Genomic DNA, 25,215 nt, shown 5'->3' with positions numbered 1-25,215 from the left:
GTATAGGGGAATGCCAGGGCCAAAAAGTGGGAGTGGGTGAGTAGGGGAGTGGGGGGAGGGTATGGGGGACTTTTGGGATAGCATTGGAAATGTAAATGAGGAAAATACCTAATAAAAATATTAATAAAAAACCACCCTAATGAATGAACTGAATTTGTGAAAAAACAATGAGTATGGCCAATAAATGCTAATACTATATAATTATCTTCTTTAAGTGTGAAGGACATTAATCCAAATACTTTAAAAAATTTCTAAGATCTTTATATTTGATGCTAACTGAAACAAACCAAAGTTATCATATAGTGACTTTTAAAATATATTTACATACCATCTATAACATAAAACTGAAGAGTTCTCTCTGGCTGACTTCATCAGTTATCTTATACTTTGAGTAAATGACAAGTTACTCTCAAATTTGCATATCTAGCATGTATATCATAGACTGTCTTGCAGATGAAATAGATATGAAGCTCTTAGAATGGTCACTAACACACAGAAGCCACTAAAATAGCATTAAGTTTTTTATTAAAGAAAACCCTCTATTATAAAATTAAGATATTAATAATGTCACAGAAGCCTTTTGGAAAAAGACTATAGGATTTTACTTATTAAAAAGGACTTTTGTAAATTTGCTTGAAGTTGTTAGAATTACATATTTTAGGAAAATACGTGCATAAAGTAGACACGATGAAGGAAGCCCCATGTGTTCCTAGTGCTTCCTATTCTTGGTCACGAGGGAAGAGAAAGCATCCTGGTCTTTGTAGTTTACTGGTATCGTGTTCGCAGTTCTGGCAAATGGGAATATGAGTTGGAGTGATACATCATTTCTTGTCCAAAGTAAATAAAAACGAATTTGTCCCCTATTTTTTCTTTGCCTTCACAACTCTAGAAGCCATTTGCTCCTGCTGTGTTAGCAACAAGGAAGCAAGCGGAGTTGGTTCATGAGAAGGGAGTTGCTGACTGATTGCACAACACTTGAGCAAGAAAGAAGCTGTAATTGTGCTCAGTCACTGTGACTTAGAGCTGCTTTGTAACTGCGCTACAGTTCAACCTACAATATAATGCAGTGCAGTGTTTCTTGTCCTTGAAATCAATATGGGAGACCCTGACTACCCAGAGAATCATTTTTCTCTCTTTTAAAAAAAATTTTATTAGATATTTTCTTTATTTACATTTTAAATGTTATCCCCTTTCCTAGTATTATGCTATAGATATGTTCAATAGACACATTAACATAATATTTTCAAGTGGGTATATAGGTGTATATATGGATATCCAACTTTATGATTAAAATGATACCAAGATTTCATATTAGCAAGATTTGTTAAATGATGTGTGATAAATGGTTGATCATTTGTAAAATATATGTTAAATCATTACTTTATCCTCCACATGAATTCTAAATGGATTAAAATTTTAAACTGTAAGAACAAAGTCATATTAATGATAACTTATTTCATAAAAAAATTAAGAGATAAGCAAAGTACTTGAATAGAAAGTTCTCCATGTGTCCATGAAAAGATGCTCAAATCATTAGTCATAGGGAGAAATGCAGAACTAAACTCACAAGAGTACCATTTCTTATACATTCGTACAGCTCTAAACAAAACAGAACACAACAAAATTAGGGTATGTGGGGAAGGTCTGATTACTTGAGTTTGATCCCTGGAATCAACAAAGTAGGAGAAAACTCGTTCAGGTCATCCTCTGACCCTCACATATATACTATGGCACAGATGGCATGTGCCATAGTGAATGTGCATGTGTTCATGCCATGACATTAAAAAAATAAATGTGTAATTATTTATAAATTAAACAAAACAATAAGAAGTGAACAAATGTTGCTAGGCTGTGGAGGAACTAGAATCTTCATACATGGCTCATGGATATGTGGAAGAGTAAGTATACTTGTAATAGAAAACAGTTTGGCCTGTTCCTTAAAACCTTACACGAAAGAATACCATTTAAAATCTGCAACTGACAGGGGTGGGGAGGTAGGGGGCATCTCCAGTAAAAGACAGAGACTTGGACTAGGGAGCTGTCCAAGAATAAATGGGGATGACAGTGGGGATATAGATCCTGAAGAGGCCACCTCCTTTAGCCAGATAGGAACCTCAATGAAGTGACAGGGATTCCAACCCACCCACAAAACTTTTGATTCAAAATTTATCCTGTCTATAAGAAATGCAGGAATGGGGGATGGAGCAGAGATTGAGGGAAAGATCAGTCAATAACTTGAGGCCCATCCCATGGGCAGCACCAATCCCTGTCATTATTAATGGTCCTCTGTTATGCTTGTAGTCAGGAGCCTAGGATGGCTCTCCTCTGAGAGGCTTCGCCCAGCAGCTAACTCACACAGATGCAGACATCCACAGCCAAACAGTGGATGGAACTTAGGGACTCTTATGGAAGAGTAGAAGGAAAGATTGTGGGTCCTTAAGGGGATAGGAACTCACAGGAAGACCAACAGAGTCAACTAACCTGAACCCTTGGGGCTCTCAGAGACTGAACCACCAACCAAAGATCATACACAGGCTGGACCTAGGCCTCCCCACACATATGCAGCAGATGTGCATTTTGGTCTTCATGTGGGTTCCACAACTATAGTGGGGGCTTTAACAAATTTTGTTTCCTGTCTGTGGGACATGTTCTTCTAGCTGGGCTGTCTTGTCTGGCCTCAGTGGGAGAGGATGCACCTAGCCTCACAGATACTTGATGTGCCAGGATAGGGTGATATCCAGGGGCTCATGGGCTCAGAGGAGAAGGAGATATGGGGTGGGGGGAAGGACTAAGGATGGAGTGAGCAGGATATAAAGTGAATGAGTAAAAATAAAATTAAAGCTGTGAGTGGTGGTGCATGCCTTTGATCCCAGCACTTGGGAGGCAAAGGCAAGCAAACTTCTGAGTTCAAGGCTAGCCTAGTCTATAGAGTGAGTTCCAGGACAGCCTGGGCTACACAGAGAAACCCTGTATCGAAAAAACAACAAAAAAATTAAATTAAAAAGAATACCATATAATTCAGTAATTCTATTTGAATCTATGGATTCAAAGACATGCATATATGTATATGTATGTATGTATGTATATATATATATATAGTGTGTGTGTGTGTGTTTGTTTGTAGCAGAATTACTTACAATATCCAAAGTTGGAGATAAGCTAAATTTCTAGAAATTTAACAGATGAATGGATAAACAAAATGTGATATATTATACAATGAGAAATCAGCCATAAAATGAATGAAATATTGATACATATTCTAACATGGATGAACCCTAAAAGTGTTATACTAAGTCAAACAAACCAGATATACTAGGGAAAGTATTGTATGATTTCATTTGAATGAAATATCTATAATAGGCAAATGCATAGAGAAAGTAAACTGGTTACTAAGTAGTGGGGAGAAGAGGAAATGTGAATTACTGCTTAAATTTCTGGCATTTGATCATAATAAAAATATCTATGTGAAGAAAGAGAAGACTATAAAAGTATCTCCAAAACAATGAATTGGTATATGTATGTACATGTGCATATGTGTGCATGTGTCTATAGAGTCTCCAGAGGTCAACCTTAGGTGTCATTCCTCTTGAGCCAAAATACGTTGTGAGGTTCTCTCACTGGAGCCTGGTACTTGCTGACGAAGTACCCAGGGATCTGTCTGTCTCTGCCTCTGTCACCAAGCCCATATTTTACATGGATGCTAGTGATCTGAACTCAAGTCCTCAAGCTTGTAGAGCCAGCACTTTACGGATGAGCCATCTCCCTGAGTCAATAGTGTAGTTTTATACTTTGGAACCAGTGATACCTTTAAATATGACATAAAATGAAGAACCACAAATCATGATATACTTAATTACTTAAGAATAAAATTACTTATATATCAAGGCAGGCCTCCCTTTGAATAAATGTCAAACTGGGTAAAAATTTTAATATATAACAAAGGGTATTTTAAAAAGTCTTTTTTAAAAATGAGGGGTATTTTTTTCAATGTGAAAAGACAACCCCAGTTAATAAGATGAATAACATTCATAGGAAAAAGTTTTTTTTTTTAATGCTAGCAAGTGAAGTTTCTAGAAAAGACAAAAATAAATGATTGGCTAACAAGGGTTTTTATGTTTTAAGATAAAGACATATTGTGCTAGTGAGTCGGTTCAGTGGGCAAAGTGCTTGCTTTCAAGTCTGCCCACTTGTGTTTTTTCCTGGAACCAAAAGGTAGAAGGAAAAACCTGGCTCCTGCATGTTGTCTTTTGGCTTCCACCTACTTGGCATGGAATGAGTCCCCTACAAATAAATCAATGTATCAAAAATAACTAAGAAGAATAAAGTAAAATGTGTTACTTTTGGCCCAAGGGTTGGCAAAATATCAGCAAGCCCAGTAATACCTAGGATTCACAAAGGTGTGAGTGAAATATCACCTTTGCTTTGGTGCCAAATAAATTAATATAGCCATTTGGAGGACAACTTTACAATACTTACTACAGTTTTCAATGGATTTATCTTTTGAGTCACCGACTTCTTGGAATTGATGTTACAGATGTAGTTGTATAATTATACAAAGATTTCACGTCTACACACACACACACACACACACACACACACACACACACACACCAGCATACTTGGTGCAGTATTATTTAGCAACAGAAAAATAATTTGAAAACAAACTATTGAGACAAGATCTCTAGAACTGTCTGGCCTAAAATTTGCTATATAGATAGGCTGGTCTCAAACTCGCAGAGATCCTCGGACCTTAGCCTTCTGAGTTTTGGGGTAAAAGGTATTAACCAGGGTGACTTGACTGGTTGGAACCAGTCTTAAAAAAACTCTTCAATACGGGATCATTAAAGCAAATTCTGGTACAGCACAGTGGAGTAGTTTCTTGTTTCTGAAAAGAATGAAATAGCTCTTTGCTATACAAGTATGAAAAATGCCCAACGCGTGTTATAGGGGGAAAAGCGGATTATAAAAATATATCTATAGAATATAATTTATATGCATTTATTCGATAGAAATTGTAATTAGTATACGCTGTCGAATAAAAACATGTTATAAATAAGTAGGAAAGGTTGGACCTGGGAAGACCTGAGGGAAACTTTCACTTTTACCCAGGATTTTTCTGTAGTTGTTAAAAAATTTAAATAATTCATGTGCATAGCTTTTGCGCTTAAAAAGAAAACAACTTATAGTGTTTAAAAGATGACACCAGTGTTATCCCATGAACCACTGTTTTATATCACCAAGCCTATTTTAATCTCTCATGCTAGAATTGTGAAAGTAATGGAAAAGTTTGGAATCAGGCAAACTTTCTGATTCAAATTAGAGCTCTGTTATTCATGCTGGTGAGACACTGATTTTCAATGTACTTTGCCTGTAAATAGGGGATAGCAGTGTTCACATTGACAGGTTCTCTATGAGGCTTAGTTGAAAGGCCAGGCATTGTGATCAGCACAGAGTTAACTCTGTCATTATTATTACTGCTGTATCCTAAAAATGTGCTACTCCGCTGACAATGAATCATTTTGCTTTAGTTACTACCTTGCTTTTCTCCTTTAGTGATTTGTGTCCTTCATGTCCAAATATTAACTAATTGGCAGACCGGTACCAGGTATTTCTCATGTGACCACGCTAATGGTGCCTGGAAGAATACTTGCACCAGCAATGAGCAGATAAGTGGGAACTCTGACCTACAATTGTATAAGAACTGCATGTGCATATACCAGAAAGCATGTGACAGGGTAGATGAGATATGAAAGAAGAATAAGAGTACAGAAATATTTCAACTAGTTAAGACATTTAGGACCACTGAGAGCCCAAGGACTTGTGATATAGAACATGATATTGCAAGCTAATTAACAAATCATCTCTACATGGAAAATTTATGAATCTCATAAAATTCGATACTCAAACTCAGTTTGCACAATGAGGAATGTCAAGTTATATCATCAGGGAGGATTCATAAGACATGCTCAAAAATCAACAGAGATTCTAGAGTTCCATCGGCTTAGAGGACCCACCAGAAACTTGCAATAAATGGCTCTCTTAAATGCTCTTTCAAATGCATTATCTTGTTGAGCTCAATGAAAACAACTAGAAGCTTTATCACTTGGACAAGGAATAGAAACAGCAGAATGGCCAAGACACCTATAATTGCAGAGTTCAACTTGGGTTTTTTAATTCGAGGCAATCATACAGGAAAGGATAAAGGACGTGCTGTCAGCCTGATGAAGTAATTACAATTGTAAAATATCCTTTAGGTCTCACTGGAGTAGAAACAAGCTACTTAATTTACTTAAAAGCCACAGTCAAGTTTAAGTTCTAGGGGAATCCACATATCAAATGAGTTAAGGTAAAATCAGAAAAGTTTAGGGTCATTTACAGTACTTTTTTAAACTAAACAAACAAACAAACAAACAAACAAACCACAGTCACCTGCAACTGCCTTGGGATCTGGCAACCTTCCACTGAGAGGTGCTGCTGGTGGATACACACAGCTGAAATTCATGCAAGTCAAAAATGTATCTATTTGCGATGCTTGAACATCTTCTGGAGAATACATAGGTAGAAATGCAACATCGATCGCAATCTCATGGTTCAAACCTGTGAGAGAAAGACCACATGTTATTAAAAGTTCAGAGGCTTAACATATTTTGCTACTTTTGGGTTTCCTGGTTTGATCCTACCTAACATGTGCCAAATAGTTTGAGCCCTGTGAAAACCTGTTGACATACTGGGAACTAAACTCAATTGCATGATGAGTTTTATATACTTTACCTCTGTATTATGTTAAACCATTAAAGAGCAGAATTTATGGATTATAAAATCAATGAAATATATTCATTTGTGGATTTACTTAGCCATGCCTCATTGTTATAAGTGATTATATACAAGGACAAGGTAGGAATCAACTATCTCTGATGTATTTTCATGTCTTTAGAAAATAAATCTAGATGAAGATAAAAACACATTTGCAACCATGTTAATTATATAATAAGTTTACATGGTATATTTAGAGTTGAATTTGATTTGAATTAAAAATACACTATTCCAATATTCAATGTTTGTTTTCTCTGAAACAAAAGTGGTTGAGAAACTCAGGAAACCTGATTTTTTTTAAAAAAAGATTTATTTCATATATCTGGTTATACTGTCGCTGTCTTCAGACTCAGCAGAAGACAGCATCAGATGACCATTACAGATGGTTGTGAGCCACCATGTGGTTGCTAGGATTTGAACCCAGGACCCCTGGAAGAGCAGTCAGTGCTTTTAATCACTGAGCCACCTCTCCAGCCCAGGAAAACTGATTTTTAATCATGGTCTTCTTTGTACTCAGCCTGAGTGTGCGACTTGAAGGTATGTAAGCTTCCTATAGCTCTAAAATTAAATATGCAATCAAATAAAAGAATGCCCTTTTTCCATGCCAGAAAACTCAGGGAAAATTACTGCCAAATGGTGGGAAATTTGTTATCTCTATGGATCTAGTGATACCTTCATTCTATTCTTCTTTTAAAATCCATAAAAGGTTCATCTTTTGCCTGTAAACCATCCTTGAAAACAGGTAAGATAACATTTATATAAAAATAGCACACTTCTAACATTGATTCAATCTGGTGAGCAGTGTGACAAATTTGTGTTCCTTCTGCCCTATTCTTGCTTTTAGCTGACTCATAGCCAAAGCTAATAAAAAGTGACAACTACATATGAGTCAGCTGAGACGTACAGTCAATCTGTTTCAATCAATCTGTAGAGCGCAAAAGGAAGAAAAACATTCAGTCCCGCGTTTCTCTATGACTCTTTGTTTCTATGGTTACTTTATGTGACGTATGGGAAATCTTGGCTTGACTTTTGTTTCCTGGCTATGAAACTAAGTTTGATTAAGGACCTGAAGACATCGAGCGCCACAGTCTAGTGAAGAGCATCTGAAAATTAAATCTCTCATTGTCAGTGGATATTTATATGTTTTACTGCATGCATATTTACATGTGAGAGAGCAGGAAAGAAGGGGCCGAGGAGATAATAGTAAAAAAGTGTTGCGGGACAAAAGTTAGCATTGACACTATAGGAACAGAGATCAGCAGGCAGTAGTCAGTTTAGTCATGGGGGATAAAAAGCTCTGTTAGTTCCTACACTCACATCCTCCCAATTTTCCAAGGAAAATTGTCCGTGTTGAAAAGCCCACAATCTGAGCTTTATTTTATATCAGAATCAGCGCTCCCTTCATTTAGTTTGAGCCAAACAGAAATTCCCCCCTTGGACTTGCTATGTGGGAGAGGTTGCTTATATACTTTTTAAAAGCAACTTCTAACTCTATTTAAATATGAAAATACATTAAATCAATTTAAATATGAAAATACATTAAATCAATAGTGCTCAAGAATAATAGACAAGAAGTTCACCTACCTAGGATGGTTACTTCAAAATGTCCAAGGCTTCGGGCGCTCTGAAATTCATCAAGTTTGGGGGGCTTTCCTTCTGGTGGTATGTATTTTGCAGGCTGAGAATTAAACTGCTGAGTGAGAAACTTTTCATGCTCCAAAATAAATTTCCGTGGAATACTTTCAGGATCCACGTGACCATAATGTAGGTGGTCTCTCAAGCTAAACTTCTTATCTTGCCACAGCTGACTCTCCCATCGATCATTTGTGATTCTTCTGGACTTCCCTGTGGTATAAGCAGTTGAACTTTCTTGACCTGTTCAAAACACAATGAGATAGGCACGGCTGGCCCATAGACTGGCTGTATCGAGGCATTCACTCCATTAAAGAGGACAGATTAATGAGGAAGAGTTTGGAGCTGTGACAAAAGAATGGACCATCTAGAGACTGCCATATCCAGGGATCCATCCCATAATCAGCTTCCAAACGCTGACACCATTGCATACACTAGCAAGAGTTTGCTGAAAGGACCCAGATATAGCTGTCTCTTGTGAGACTATGCCGGGGCCTAGCAAACACAGAAGTGGATGCTCACAGTCAGCTATTGGATGGATCACAGGGCCCCCAATGGAGGAGCTAGAGAAAGTGCCCAAGGAGCTGGGGGGATCTGCAACCCTGTAGGTGGAACAACAATATGCACTAACCAGTACCCCGGAGCTCTTGTCTCTAGCTGCATATGTATCAAAAGATGGCCTAGTTGGCCATCACTGGAAAGAGAGGCCCATTGGACTTGCAAACTTTATATGCCCCAGTACAGGGGAACGCCAGGGCCAAAAAGTGGGAGTGGGTGGGTAGAGGAGTGGGGGTGGGTGGGTATGGGAGACTTTTGGGATAGCATTGGGAAATGTAAATGAGGAAAATACCAATAAAAAAATTGAATAGAAAAAAAAGAAGTAAAGACACATTCATGCTAAAATAAGAACAACAACAAAAAAAAAACAGATTTTTTTTCTTTTCTTTTCTTTTCTTTTTTTCTTTTTTTTTTTTTTTTTTGGTTTTTCAAGACAGGGTTTCTCTGTATAGCCCTGGCTGTCCTGGAACTTATTCTGTAGACCAGACTGGCCTTGAACTCAGAAATCCGCCTGCTTCTGCCTCCCAAGTGCTGGGATTAAAGGCATGCGCCACCACGGCCAGCCAAAAAAACAGATTTAAAAAATAAGACTCTCATGTTGTCATTTCTACAGTCAAAGGCAAGCTACTTAATGAGCAACTGTAATTTTAAGTTAACCAAGTTTGCCAAGTTGCTTCTCTGCAGTGGCTTACATCCTGCTGTTGATTCCTGTCCTAGCATAAGAAAGCACTGAAAGGCTGAGGCATGAGACATGTGACTTTGAGTTCCAGGAGTGCTATGATAACATTGTCTAAAAGGAAAAGATGAGCAGCAACAAGCAACAATTAACTACTCAGGTGACCCAAACCTTATCGGACATTCCCACAGCATGAACAAGTCCTATAGTCTTTTGATCTTTTAAAAGTATCTTTTACATTATAAAAAGTTATATTAATGAACTTGGTAGGAATAAGTCTCACACATACATAGACAAACACAAATTAACACACATACACACACACACACACACCCATATATACATGTGTGTACCCACAAAAAATGTATTACTAAAGACTAACAGGGTATACCAGGGTTTACATGTTTTATAAAATTTCCCCTCCAAACCTTGCTCTATATTTTTATCTTAGTAACCTCAGATTATAATTTCCTACTTGAATTATATGTTCCCAACAAATGAATATGAAATAAGTACAGGCAACAATGGCAGTTACAGGTTGGGAATAACTACTTGTCAAAGGAAATTGGGAAAAAAATCTATTCAGAGTTCAGGCTTTCCTAAAAATGAGATGAAGAATAAACTAGAACTATTTTATATACTTAGCTTGAACACTACTAGAATTACTATACAAAAGATATATTTGTTTATCTTATTAAAAAAAAGGAAAGACATGCCACTACACAAATTAATGTTATCAATGTGGACTGGAGAGATGGCTCAGTAGCTAAGAGCATGGGCTGCTCTTGAAGGGGACCCAGGTTTGGCTCCCGGAACCCACACAGCATCTCACAATTGTCTGTAATCTCAGCTCTAGGGGATCTGACACATACATGAAGGCAAAACAACCATCCATATAAAATAAAAATATTTAAAAACAGTTATCCACAGTGATGGAATAGGAGACAGGGGACATTATGAAAACCAAAATTCTTTAAATATATATTCTTTGGTATAGTTAATTTTGGAACTATGCCAACAATTAGCCAAATTATAAAATGAGCATTATTTAAATATATTTAAAGAAACCAATCCCTAAGCAATAAAATACAAGAAGTGAACTTCAATATCTACCTAGTTTACAACAGAACCATGCAGAAAGAAATGTTACAAGTTATCAAGCTATAACAGTAGGTATACATTTAAAACAAACAGAACCACATCTTCTGTATCCATTCTTCTGTCATGGGACATCTGGGTTGTTTCAAAATGTAGTTCATTTATACAATGGAATACTACTCAGCTATTAAGAACTATGACATCCTGAGTTTTGCAGGCAAATGGATGGAACTAGAAAATATCATCCTGAGTGAGGTAACCCAGACCCAAAAGCACATGCATGGTATGTACTCACTGGTAAGTGGATATTAGCCAAAAAAGTACAGAATACCCAAGATAAAATCAACAGATTTCAAAAAGGTTAACAAGCTGAAGGGCATAAGTGAGAAAGCACCAGAGACCTGGGAGGTGAGAGAGTCTCAGGACTAAAAGGTAGGGGGACCTTAGATGAAATGCATTGGGAAGAGGGAACTTTTTTTTTTTTTCGAGACAGGGTTTCTCTGTATAGCCCTGGCTGTCCTGGAACTCACTCTGTAGACCAGGCTGGCCTCAAACTCAGAAATCTGCCTGCTTCTGCCTCCCAAGTGCTGGGATTAAAGGCGTGTGCCGCCACCACCACCCGGCTTGGGAAGAGGAAACTTGTAGAGCCCACTTCCAGCAGAAAGACAGGGCATCAAGTGAGGGATGGAGTTGCCTTCCCACAGTCAAAACTCTCACCCATAATTGTTCCTGCCTGAAAGAATTGCAGGAATGGAAATGGAGAGGACCCTGAGGAAAAGAAGGTCCAGCGACATGGCCCAAGTGGGATTCAGCTCAGGGGGAGGTCCCAAGACCTGACACTATTACTGAGGCTATGGAACACTCAGAAAAAAGGACCTAGCTTGACTGCCCTCTGGAAGACCCAACAAGCAGTTGAAAGAGTCAGATGCAGATATTTGCACCCAACAAATGGACAGAAGCTGCTGAGCCCTGTGGTTGAATTAGAGAAAAGCTGGAAGAAGCTGAGGAGGAGGGTGACCCTGTAGGAGGAACAGCAGTCTCAATTAACTTGGACTCCTGAGATCTGGACCACCAACCAGACAGCATACACCAGCTGATAGGAGGCCCCCCAATACACGAGGACTTGCCAGGTCTGGGTTCAGACAGAGAAGGTGTACCTAACCCTCAAGAGATTGGAGACCCCAGAGAGTTTAGAGATCAGGTGGGGTGGGGGGTTGGGGGTGGGGACATCCATGTGGAGACAGGAGGATGGGGAGGAGGTACGGGATGTGGAACAGTCGGCGGGTAGACTGGGAGGGGAATGAAGTCTGCAGTTATAAATAAATAAATAAATAAATAAAAGATTAAAAAAAAAACCCTAAAACTAAAAGAACTGCCAAAAAACCTTTAAAACATTTAAAAAGCCTTTTCAATTTGTGGTAGGTATTACAGTTTTCCTATGTACCCAAAGGCTCAGATATTGAAGGCTTTTTTGCATCTAGTGGTTCGATTCATTGAGAGGATATTTAATAATGAGGACTTATGTCTCACCAGTGGATCTATCCCTTGGTGGCTTTTCAGATATACATATCCTTGGTTGCCAGGGCAGTTTCCCGGATGTTCTTAAAGTAAACAAAGATTTGCAGTCCTTGATTTGAGTGATTTTATAGGGGTTTCTGGGTCAAGGGAGCAGGGAACCACTTTCATAGGTCACCTCAGGGTTGATTACAGAAAGAGGAAGCACAGAGCTTGTGTTCTTACAGAGGAATACATATTTTAATCTTGAATGTGAAAACATTTGTTTATTTGAATTAGAAGTATAAGGGTAAAGTAATGTTTTGACTTAGCATTACCTAAATACCTAATAAATAGTAAGGGAAGCAAGCACCTTTTCTAGTTCTACCTACCACGGGGGCTTAGAAATAACTAGACAGCTATATTTGCAAGCCTACAATGCCCTGACTATAACTGGTAACCAATATAGCTGTGGAGAAGATGGTTGCTTTCATGTCTGAGGAAAGAATGTTCAAGAGGAGTTTGTAAATATGCTGCCAAGCTATTAGAAAAATTCCAAAACGTCCTACGACAGTCATACATCATTAGGGTCATATGAACAGCATAAGCATACATGAAGAATTTCTGACCCATTAACCCTGGCAGTGTCACTAGTAATGACAGTGAATATGAAAAAAAAAAAAAAAAAACAAAGGAAGCAAAACCAAGCCAAGACAGCAACAAATCTACCCCACAACTGGTTACTTCTGCAGGGTTCTCGGGATCCAAATCATTACTTTGAACACTGAGAAAGAAAAATGAACTACACATCTACATAACCTTCTAAGCCAGGAACTGTCTCCTTATGGAGCTGTTTATCCTCCCAGGCAATGAATAAAGAAGGGAATATAAAATCATATGAACTTCTGGACCTCAGCATTGGACCAGTAGCCGATACCATCAAGAAACAAGAAAACTTTATAAGCGTCTAGAAAACAGGCACAGCAAGTGTGTTAGAGCTCGTGTCCCTCAGCAGGTAACAAGGAACAAACAAAACAAAGCAAAACTCCAGACTGAGTCTCCCTTTCATTGTCAGCCCTAATCACAAATACATATAAGTAACACAAATGAACTCAGCAGGGTGTGTGTGTGTGTGTGTGTATATATGTGTGTGTACACTATTAAATAAATAATATGAGGCTGTGGGTAGGGCACTTGAGAAGTTGGAGCAGGGAGAATAGGGTGGAATTTCTGACTCCAAAAATGTAATTAAATAAAGAAAACATTTAATTATTAAAAAAAATTAAACAGAAATTGTCAGAACTGACTGGGCAAGAAAGCTGTGACAAGAGTTCAGAGTGATCACGTGAACACTTAGTCCAGATACAGACAACTTTAAAACAGCAGGAAAGCTTTATGGACTTTTAATTGCCTTTGCTCTGGCCCTCCCTAGGTACAGCAGGATTGGAAGGTACAGAAGGAAGCCAGGGTTTACTGTGTGGGACCCTGGTTCTGGACACCTTATACAACTATGAAGTAGCTTTCTGTGTTCTTTAGATTGTGGGCGGCTGATGGGGTGTGTGAGCCCATGTGTGTGTGGAGGGCAGAGGTCAACATCAGCTATCTTTCTCTTTGCGTTCCACCTTAGTGGAATTTTTTTTATTAACATTTTGTCCATGCAAGATAGTTTGATAATATTCTTCACCTCCCCCAGTTCCTCCCAGATTATCTTCGCCTTCCAATTTCATGGTTCTCACTCAGAAACAAACAAACAAAAACACAAAAAGGAAAAATACAAAACAAAATAAAACAAACAAAAAACCCTGAAAATCAATGTTTTGATTTCCATCTTATGTTTTTAGACAGGATGCCTCACCAAACCTACTTTATTTTTAGGTTGGTTGGTGGGCCAGCAACTCTAAGAGATAAGGGTATCTTAGTCTCATTTTGCCCCGTTCCACCCTGGGGCTTACTGCTTCAAGCTGCCACGCCAAGCTTTTTACACAGCTAGAGATTCAGACTCAGGTCTCCATTCTGATACAAGCAGTTTACTCACTGAGCCATTTCCCAGACCAATTTAGATCTCTTCTAACCTGGCAGGGCATACCTGAAGTACAAAATAAGGTCCTAATCTCTGGTTCATGTAAGTTAACTTAAGGCTGAAAAGGCAGTTGGCATGCCTTAAAAGCACAGTGTGGTGGATAAACCACCTGTAGAAATCTAAATCAGGAGACTGGAACTGAGATAAAGAGTCAGTTGTTTAAAGTCACAGAGGAAAAAGCAGTTTGAAATTTTGGGATTGAAACTGGTGAATTCAAATCACACATACATCATCTTAGGTAATTGGGAGCAGGCTCCCTCTGAGTGGCAAATTCAGAAAAGACCTGAGACCTTCAACTTTCACTTCAGGCTGCTCCAAAGGCTCTGGGGAGGTCCAGGTAAGCACTGAAGGATGGGCACAGCACAGAGCCAATCAGCCATGGTTGGGAGAAGTGGTATTTCATTGTAATTTCTGTAGTTCGGGGAAATGTCTGTCAGGACAATAGAGGGACACAATTAAGGAACGGAGAATTGTGTAGCTACATACAATGAGTTTCTCCCAAAAATTTGAGGAAGTTACTAGGTAGAAAAAAGGGACATTTATAGTTTAGGGGGAAAAAGGAGCAAGCCCTTTGAGGAAGAAAAAGCTGATTTCTATAGTCACTGAATCATAATATTCTAAATGTTCAGTTTTCTATTAATAAGAAGCTAAAACTTTACAAGGGAGAAAGTGGATTTATTTGTTTTTATATTTTGCTGTTTGAATAATTTTCACTTTTTCCATGTTTTCATGACCCACAGTATTTAATAGCACCATATTTCATATTGTTACTGTTTTCAGAAGCAGCGAGATATAAAAATAATAGCAATATAGGAAAACATCAAAATTAAACCAGAGAAACAGTACTTGAACCAAAGTCAAAATATCAAAGAGGAAGAACTACAATAATAAAAATCAAACAAATGAACCCGCAGGGGCGGGAGGGGGCGGCAATTGCAGAAAAAGAGACTTCAGTTGAGAGCTTTAATGGTATTTTTGCGAAGGTAGCAAGAGAGTCAGCAAAATGGGAGGTCCATTAAGGAGCACAAAGGGAACTGAGCTAAGAAAACCTGGGCCTAGGGAACAGGTGCGTCCACACTAGGCTGACCAGAGTTGATGTTATCAGTTATAAAGGAAGGGAAGGCAAGGGTGCTTGGGGAAAGAATGGCCCTAGGTTTCACAATGAGACCCATTAGAACAAAATGGGTGAAAGGCATGACAAAAGAAAGAAACACAAAAGCAAGCAAGAACCAGCTTGACCAGCACAAAAATGTGCTTTACAGCAGAATTTTCTTTAAAAAAAAAAAACAAAAACCTACAGGGCCAACATAATGAATAATTTAAAAATATATTTAATTTAAAAAAGAAACTAAGCAACAAATGTTTATAAAAATGGGGGATTGGAACCCTTCTTTGGTGGGACTATAATATAGCCAGTGTGGAACTCACTGAGGATGTTCACAAAAATAGAACTGTCTTATGATTCAGCTATAATAATTCTAGGCACAGAAACAAGAAGACCATTCATGAGCCGAGGAAAGAGGGCTCAGAAGAAGCCAAACCTACCTCCATAGCTTTTAGTTCCAGACTGTGTGGAAAAAAAAAATGTCTGCTGTTCTAAGCCCTGACTATGGTATTTCATTAGTTTGACCCTTGCAAATGAACATAGTTGCTAACCTCTCATGGAATTCTCAGTCTCTTCCAGTTGAGACAAAGTGTGGGGACCTGAGAAGGAGGTAGCTTTCCTGGCTCATGGCTTCCCTACTTTCGGTTTCTATCAACATCTAGATCAGTTACATTTTCAAAGTTATGTCTCATTTCTTTTCTTGTTCTTCATTTTTATAACCACAACTATATATTCCTGGACTCATCATCACATCCACATTTGGAAATCATTGGGAAAAGAAAACCATGCGACTCTTTCTAATTATTATCTTCAGAGTTCTTTGTTTTGGTGTCTAGATTACAAGATTCTTCCTATAGCATAGTATGTCCTTCACTGATTTAGTCCTTTGACTACTTAGACTACTTTCTGCCTCTTGCTTTTGATGTAGCACACCAAAACTATAACAGGCCCCCAGACACTGACTGACTCCATGATAGAAGTGCCACCCAGGCTATAAAACTCAGCACATAGACAGCACAATCAGCCAAAACTAAAACAAAGACCCAATCCATCAAAGTCCATAGTTCTGCGAAAGTCTCTAACCGTGCTAACCTTGCCTCTTGGCTTCTGTAGTTCTGCTTCTGGCTAACTGTTCTTGTTAACTGAAGTATGTCGACCCAGGGCATCGATTTTTTGTGCTTAAAAACTCACCCGGAAAAAGGCTTGGTGTTACATTGAGATCCTGAATACCCAGAGTAGTCATCCACTGGCTAATAAAGACTTTGTATTGGCTAGAACCCATGTCTAAGTACTCTTTAGGATGAGTACCCTACAACTAAAAAAAAAACCACCTTGTTCTATTTTGACGTTATATGAAATTTCTTCTTTTTGAGCTTGTGCAAAAACTAATCTTTGCCTATATAGCTGATAATTTGTCAAAACTCTACTTATTGTTTATGAATTAATTAGGTATTTCATGGAAACAAGTCTCTCAAGCCCATTTTTACCTTCCTTAAAGCAATAGAGAAACTGGGTAAACAAAGACTAACACACTATCAATATTCTCATCAATCAGACTTCTCTATTTCTAAACTTACGTTTGTCGTTGCTACAAAAATGTTTTTAATAGCTTAAACTTAATTTTGTTGTGGAAAAATTCAAACAGTCAGACAAGACTGGCCTTCAGGCCTGTCTGTGGGACATCATCTTCTTCTCTACTTGATTTAGGAAGGCTCAGGTATCATCCCTGGGTAGGTTTGAGCTGTTGCAGGAAAGGTACTGAATAGCAGCAAGGAAGTGAGATAGTTAGCAGCATTTCTTCCTCATCTTTGCTTTAATGCCTGCCTCCAGGTCCCAATTTTGAGCTATTTCCCTGGCTTCCTTCCATGATGGATTATAACCTGTAAGATTTCTATTTCTCTGTTCCTCCCTAAGTTTCTTTGGGTTTTGACACTTATCAGAGCAACAGACAGCAAACTAGAACCATTACTGAGCTATGCTAACAGCCTTTGGAAATACTATTTAAACATTGATTTTGTTGTTAGTGTTTGGTTTTTGTCAACTTGACACAAGCTAGGGCCATCTGGGAAGAAGGCATCTTATTTGAGAACATAGGATTGGATCGTAGGAAAGTTTGTAGGGCATTTTCTTGAATGATGATGGTGTGGGAGGACCTATATCAGCTTGGGTAGTGCCACCCTTAAACTGATGTTCTGGGTACTTTAAGAAGCCAGGCTGACCAAGCCATTAAGCAACATTTCTCTATGGCTTCTGCATCAGTTGTTGCCCCAATTGCCCTGGATGATAGATTACAAATTATAAAAGGAAATAAACACTTTCCTACCCAACTTGCTTTTGGTCATGGGGTAAAACATTTCCCATAGAAATATGAAGAGTTCAAATTCTATGAACCAAGTAAAGCAGGTAATTAGGTGATTCTACAGGGATATAGGAGGCAGAAACAGGAGAATCTTGGATATTCAGAACCCACATAGCCTGGTGTACATATCGGCTTTATCAAGGTGGAAGTTGAGAACTGGCATTCAAGGTTATGCTCTGAGTTCCACATGCCATAGCACATAGGCAACTGCACATACTTATCACACACATCAGAATATATATATATATATATATATATATATATATATTCACAAAAAAAAAACCCCAAACCCAGCATTTCATATCACGTAGCTATCAATAAAAACTGTACCAAAATCTTTGGTACCATTTACTGATAAGTCACAGTTAAGAAGCTAGTAGAAACAAAATGCTAGCTTCACCTTTGTCTGGGTGAAGAGCTGAAATAAAATACACACCAAAAGCCAAGATGGAGGTAAAGGGCTAAAATGTTGAATCTGGATAGATGATCCCTTGGATTAAGGCAGTGACTTAAGGTGTATGTATGGAGGAAGGGGGCTCTAGGAGGAGAAGGGGGCTGTGACCAGGATGTAAAGTGAATAAATAAATTAATTAATGGAAAAAGACTCCATTTAAACCAAATAATTCTAATGGTATCTTACCAGGTCTAAATTCCACTCTGAAATCACTTCAGAAGCCAGCCCTAAATTTAATCCAGTCAACAGGCTAGGAAATTGCACTTGCTTAGAACACTGTATTCAACTTCTTCTCCCTTGAAAGTACCCTCTGTGCTCAATTATGAACAAATGAACAAAACGTCCCAAAGTACACTTACTTGGATTTACTTATTCTGCCTGCCAATTAAAATTAAACCTACTTAAACATTCTTCTGCTAAAACTAAAACCCATATTTGCTGCTACCAAAGGAACATTTCTCTAATTACTTTCCCTCTTAAAGAACATCATCATTAGTCATTTATTAATACAAGTGGTCCCTACCTAATAGTCTTATGGACAGTAGAAAAAAAAAACATCGAAGAGAAAACTTTAAGACAAAAAATGTTGATAGAAGTCACTCTTAAGACAGAAGAAACTGCTTTCATTTTGTAGTCACACTGGCTACATTTTAGGAGCACCTGAATAATGCTATACAAATTTATGTGGCAAAAATGTCTCCTTGAACACTTTTCTTCCTTTTGGGAGTTGCTGTGCTTTGAAACGTTCCTTTTGGGTTTAAAATGTACTAAATATTTAGAAATAAACATTTCATTTCGTAGAAAGAGCAGTTCTCAGCAGCAGATAGGATCATGAGCACAGAGCACATGGCCACAGTCATAAGACTCTGATGAGATTGTGATAAGTTCCCTTGCACACACATCTGTCCTTCTTCCTGGAGGCATCAACCTTAACCTTCTTTTCTGCTTGTCAGTGTTTTCTGCTTTGTATCGGGGTTAAACTATTCCTTCGAGCCAATAGCATCTCTATGTTGGTGGTGAATCCCTCTTTAAAGCACATTTTACCTTTTCAATACTTGGTAGCTATTCAGATAAATTAATTAAAAATGAGTTAAACATACAATTATACACATTTATGGGGTGGAATAAAATGCTTATATATGTATATACAATGTATAATGGTGAAAGCAGGGTAACTGGAACATCTATTACCTCATAACCTTAGCATTTGTGTTTGGATCCATTTCTAATCTCTTCTAGGTATGTACAATCAAATGTCAACTCTACTAGCCTTAATGTGTTATAGAACAGTAGAAATAAGTCCTCTTAATTGTACCCTGATACCTTGTAAGCATCCTGTCTCCATGCTTATATTTCTATTCCCAGGCTCTGGCAGCAATTATTATAGTTGCATTCACTTTTCAATATTTTTAATGATGACATAAACCAATATGAAAAAGCTTTATCTGTTGCTTATGGGAGCTATAACACAATGCTGGAAAATGAAATCAAATACTAATGTGTAGGCAACAGAGTTCTACCAACTTTTGTAAGAGATAATGACTAAAACATCAAGACACAATGGAGTGAACATACTTGGTGTGTTGTGTTTGCTTCCTTTCATCTGTGCAGAAGAATGCGGCTGAGGAACAGGAACCCTGCAAATGATAAGAAAATAAGATAACCACAAATTATAAAAGACGAGACTTAGATAAGAGAAAAACCTAATTGAGTCTATTCAGAATTTATTTTAATTCAATAATTTAATTCATATATTTCTTAAAGTAATACATTAAATGTAACCCTAATTACCAATAACTGCATACATCATGTATTTGAAAACTCTCCGATGGAGTTGTGAAATTTTATTATAAAAAAGAACATTTAACTTCATTATAGACAAACTAAAGATGCAAACATTGTCATTATCGTATGGGAATTTCAAAATAAGTGCAATGACCTTGTTTGTTCTCCTGTTTTTATTCAACAGTTCTGTAAAACAGTCACTTTTCCTGTCCTACAACTTTACTTTATAGTTAGTTCCATACTACTTCAGATCTGCATTTATTTTTTTTAAGCAAGAAACAATTCTATGCCTCTTTTCTTCTGTTTGATTAACTTTCTTTTGTCCTTCAAACTTTAACTCAGTTATTTCCTATAGAATCCTAGCCTGATTTTTATTCAGGGCTAACTTCTCCTTTTAAATGCCAAGATAGTACCAGAATAAAAAGTGTTGTCTGATGTTGTCCTCTGTGTGTGGCATGGCCATTGCCTTCTTGAACTATCAACAGCTGGGATTACTAAAGATAGCACAAGAAGATTGGCCTCATTGATGTTCCTTCATGAAGGGACGGGGCAGAAGATTTCCTACCCTTCCTGGAATTGAATTCTATAAGCATTTAACAGTGGCTAGGAAGGGGGAGGGGCAGTTCTTCAGTGGTATAGCTGCTCCTAAATTCCCTATGTTCTAGTAAATGACTCCTTACCCATTACCCTATTAATCATCCCAATTAAATCCACTGGCATAACAAGCTATGTGTGGGAAGAATCATTGGAAATAGTTGTTCATCTTACCAGAGAAAGTTCACCTAACATACAACCCTAATCCACGTCACAACAGAATTAAAAAGGATTATTGGAGAAGTAGAATGGTGTCTGTTGTAGGCTATGAAGCATGCAACTGAAGCTAAGCTGTCTGGGGGTAGAACATCTATGCAGGGAATCCAGGTATGGTTGTCTTTCCTGGTGTAGTACAGAATGATGTGCCTTCTTGCTTTAGTGGCCCTTGCATTGTCCCTGGCATAGCTAAACAAGGGTACTGTGTTGAAAGTAGGGTGTCCCTGGAGAATTCCACTTTGGCTGTCTTCCTTTTTGTGGTATGGAATGGCAAGATGGCTTGATGGATGGCATCTATTATGTGAATGGAGAGATTTCCCTCAAATGGTTGATGAAGAATATATTATAATACACAGAAGTAACATATATGGGACAGAATCTTAAGCAAGCTGTGGTGTCACTTGTGTGGTCTTTGCTCCGGGCAATAAGACAAGTAATTGAGTTTCAGTTTTCTGCCTAGAATGATTCTGCTTATGTAATGGAGGAAATACAAGAAGAAAAAAAAAACATGTTCTGCACTAGCTACTAAATTAGCAGGAAAAAAATAAAGGCTGGAGGAGGAAAGGGGAGCGAGAATAGGATAGAGGAATTAGCTTGCAATTTCTTATTGGAGAATAAGGAAAATGATATAAATTATATCTGTCCTAAATAGACTCTCTTGGGATACCCAAACTTGGATTCTGTGGGAAGAACTGGGAAATGAAGAAGGACAAAGTGAGATAGAAGTGATATAAGATACTTCTCAGGTCTTTAATACAGAGTATGGTGGTTTTAATATGCTTGGCCTAAGAAGTGGTACTATTAGGATATATAGCCTAGTTGGAGTAGGTGTGGCCTTGTTAGAAGAAGTGTGTCACTGTGGGGGTGGTGTTTGAGAACCTCCCTCTAGCTGCCTGGAAGACAGTCTGCTCCTGGCTTCCTTTTGATAAAAATGTAGAACTCTCAGCTCCCTAGACCCTGTACCATGCCTGCCTGGATGCTTCCATGCTCTTGCCTTGATGATAATGAACTGAATCTCTGAACCTGTAAGCCAGCCCCAACTAACAGTTGTCCTTATAAGAGTTGCTTTGGTCATGGTGTCTGTTCACAGTAATGGAAACCCTAGCTAAGACACAGAGGAAGGAAAAAACATGCAGAATACGGGGAGAGCCTTAATAATGTCCTGAAGTAATAACATGAACTACTATAATCTGGAATAATTTGACTTAGAATTGTGCTCCTTTCTATAAGATAAAGGCTACATAATGAGGGAAATCATTCCCTAATTGACTGACTTATAAGAGCCCTTAGAGACACTTGGTTATCACTGGCTAGGTCCTCATGAGCATCAGGAACTTGAAGACAATAGAATGACAAGCACTAGTGAAGGAAATAAGTATGCACAGGCAGTCTTTGATGCTCAGTTCACTGAGCCAGATAGGACTGTGTTCACACAACAGCCAAGGAAGGGGATGGCTGATGCAGCAGGGACCTAGGGACTGGTATGGAGCTTTAGTGGCTTTGCTAACTCCATGGTGACACACAATCTTTGAGGCAGGAGAGATTAAAAGACTTAGATTGGCATGGACATGAGGTTTGTAAAGTGTTAAAACAATTTAAAGGACTTAAGCAAAAACACTTAAGAACGTGTTTGTCTAGGTCACCCAAAAAGCAAATATGGCAAGAAGTGTGTGAAGCCAGAGTTTCTAAAGAAAAACTAAGACAGAAAGCCAAATTCGATTCTTGTGAGCATGAAGGTATTAGTGAAAGAGCAGTAAGGGTTAGTAAGACCAAGCTTGTTTCAGGAGTGCACTTTGCCCCCAGAATTGGCAGTGCACATCTCTCTTCTATAAGAAAGGATGCTGGGAGTGGGAATTTCTTTGTTTAGCTCAAGGCTGTCTCAGTAGCAGATGTGGTCAACGGAAAAGGCATCAGCCAGATGGAGCTTGGCCCTAGAGATCACCAGATGCAAGGAGCCTGTGAGGAAACAGCAGGTGAGAGAGAGCATAGCCTTGACTCTGGGACAGTTAGAGCAAAGAGACTGTGCTCACACTTTACAAGGCAGTTTTATAGATGGTGTAATGCTAACCAGTGAGACTTTTGTAGATTTAGAAAAGCATCTGAGAGACATGAAAGCTCCCCTGAAGGAGGAAGGATAGAAGATCACTTCACACAGGGCACAGACACTATGGAAATCTTTAAAACTTGTGAGATCTTTTGTGGTTTGGACAGGTACAGAGAATGGCCTAGTCAGCCATCAATGGGAGGAGAGGCCCCTTGGTCTTGCGAAGATCATATGCCCCAGTACAGGGGAATGCCAGGGCCAGGAAGCAGGAGTAGGTGGGTTGGGGAGCAGGGTGGGTGGAGGCTATAGGGAACTTTCAGGATAGCATTTGAAATGTAAATGAAGAAAATATCTAATAAAAAATATATATGTAAATAAATAAATTTTTAAAAAATAAAAAAAAGGAAAGTTACAGATGACACACAAAAGAATGAATGAGAAAAATCCTGAAATACCCAGTGTCTATAAAAGTTAAAATCACAGTTTGAGAGTGTGAACATAGGTACTCTGAATGGGCAGGAAAAGATGGTCCCAGAAGCCATGTGATTATTAGATGAAATTTCTATTATCGGGGATGGACTACTTCCCTGTGAGCTGTTATCCAGGGAGGATTCTGAGGTCCCTAAAACAATACAGGCCACTGACACTGATGTTGACTGTCCATCTGTTAGACTGTGAGGATGCCACAGGTTTTGGTTGTAGAGCATGAAGAAATTAAGCTTGAACAGAGCTGGAAACTTCCTACCCGTTGGCCAGTTTTCATAGTGTTACATGCTGTTGGGGAGGGACAGCCATCAACATTCCTACATGGTTGTGGACTCTGTGTGTTATATCACCAACATGCCAGGCAAGATGCCCACTAGTGCAATAGTGACATGACTGTTTTATGATTAGATTTGGCTCACTCCAAACAAGAGAATTTGAAATTAGTATTATAAAGGTAGTCAAAGTCCCATAGCTAAGGAGATCTTAGGAAAGCTACAGTTATTTTATTTTTTCTCAATATACTGTTCCTCTCTCAATATTTATTATACTGCTATGACCTGTGGCCAGGGAAGCTTCTTTTTGAAGCAGCTAGCACTTATAGAGATTCATATTGGTCACAGTGCTGAGAAGAAGTGGCTGCCTAATGTTCAGCTCTATATTGTCCCCTTCAAGGTTTTGACAACAGTGGAGGGGTTAAAGGAATGTAAGATAGATAAAAGGGCCCTAGAACCCTCTTTGTTGGTCAGCAACTTTTCCTGGGTACGCTACATATTCCTTTTCTTTGCCCTTTCCCCAACCCAATGTCATCTGTAAACTTACAAGTCCATTTCCAGATCTGTAGCCTTGAAACTTCTTCATTCGTAAACCATCTTTGCCAGTTAAGTCCCATCACTTCTCCACACCCACCACTATCAACAAACACATAAGCCTAGTTCCAGACCATAACCCATTAACCCTCTTTGTTCCTGATATTCCTTTGCTGGGTAATCAATCTAATCTCCTGTTACTTCCCCTCCCACTGTTCCCACCGGTAGCCATCTCTACACCCACAGGCCTAGCTCCAGATAAGGGGACTTTGAACCTGCTATCTTTTGAGAGCTACCTTTGTCTGTTGAAATGCTCCAGTAGCAAACAGAGGCTATCACAGAAAACCACAACTGGACACAATGCAGAAATTGACAGACCTCGGGGAGCCCCGTACCAATGGATACATGATTATCACAGCTCCTGCACTTTTGGTTTAAGGAATATTTTGGAAGAGAGGATGGAAAAATGAAAACCAGAATATCAGAAAGTCTGCTGCGAAGTAGTCTTTCCTAAAACATGTCTGTATGCACAAGATCAGAACAACGGCTATATCAATGGACATGTTCAAGTGGAAGGAAAAAATTCATATGCTCCATACCGAAAAAAAAAATAAACCTATAGGCAACAAATGACTACTGAGAGAGGAAGAATTTTAGTTTCTATCAGGGATGAGTTCTCATAATTGGTGTCCAGTACAAAGTGGTCAGCCCTGAAAGAGTAAACCCACAAACAGAAGAGACTCAGCAGGTTTTGTTTATATATCTGCGCATATATATGCATACATACATATAACAATAATGATCAAAGAAAAGGGGCTATTTGAGAGTACTGGAGTATGGGAAGGATTGGAAGGAGAACGACTAGAGGAAGAGACTAGAGGAAGTAAGTGTATGGGGGGAATGATGTAATTCTATTTGAATTAAAAATATATTAAAAAGAAATGTGAAATACTGAGGAATGGGTGGAGTACTGGGGAATGCTGTCCTTCAGGTATAACTGATCATTGTTCTCTTG

General features: G+C 38.5%; 1 protein-coding gene across 3 annotated transcripts in view; it reads right to left on the bottom strand.

Moving 5' to 3' along the window:
* Positions 1–25,215, bottom strand: part of Radx (RPA1 related single stranded DNA binding protein, X-linked) — a 74,218-nt gene that overhangs the window by 2,961 nt on the left and 46,042 nt on the right. For all 3 annotated transcript variants that reach the window (NM_175326.6, NM_001346522.1, NM_001358686.1), the window contains 3 exons: positions 19,845–19,906; positions 8,398–8,688; positions 6,430–6,597 (listed from right to left, as the gene is read on the bottom strand). In NM_175326.6, the coding sequence (NP_780535.1) occupies positions 6,430–6,597; positions 8,398–8,688; positions 19,845–19,906 (521 nt within the window). The remainder of the gene's footprint in view (positions 1–6,429; positions 6,598–8,397; positions 8,689–19,844; positions 19,907–25,215) is intronic.

The sequence above is a fragment of the Mus musculus genome, chromosome X (assembly GCF_000001635.26).
Source record: "Mus musculus strain C57BL/6J chromosome X, GRCm38.p6 C57BL/6J".
Lineage (NCBI taxonomy): Eukaryota > Metazoa > Chordata > Mammalia > Rodentia > Muridae > Mus > Mus musculus.
Note: the sequence above shows the minus strand (reverse complement) of the source record. Positions and strands in the feature narration are given on the sequence as shown.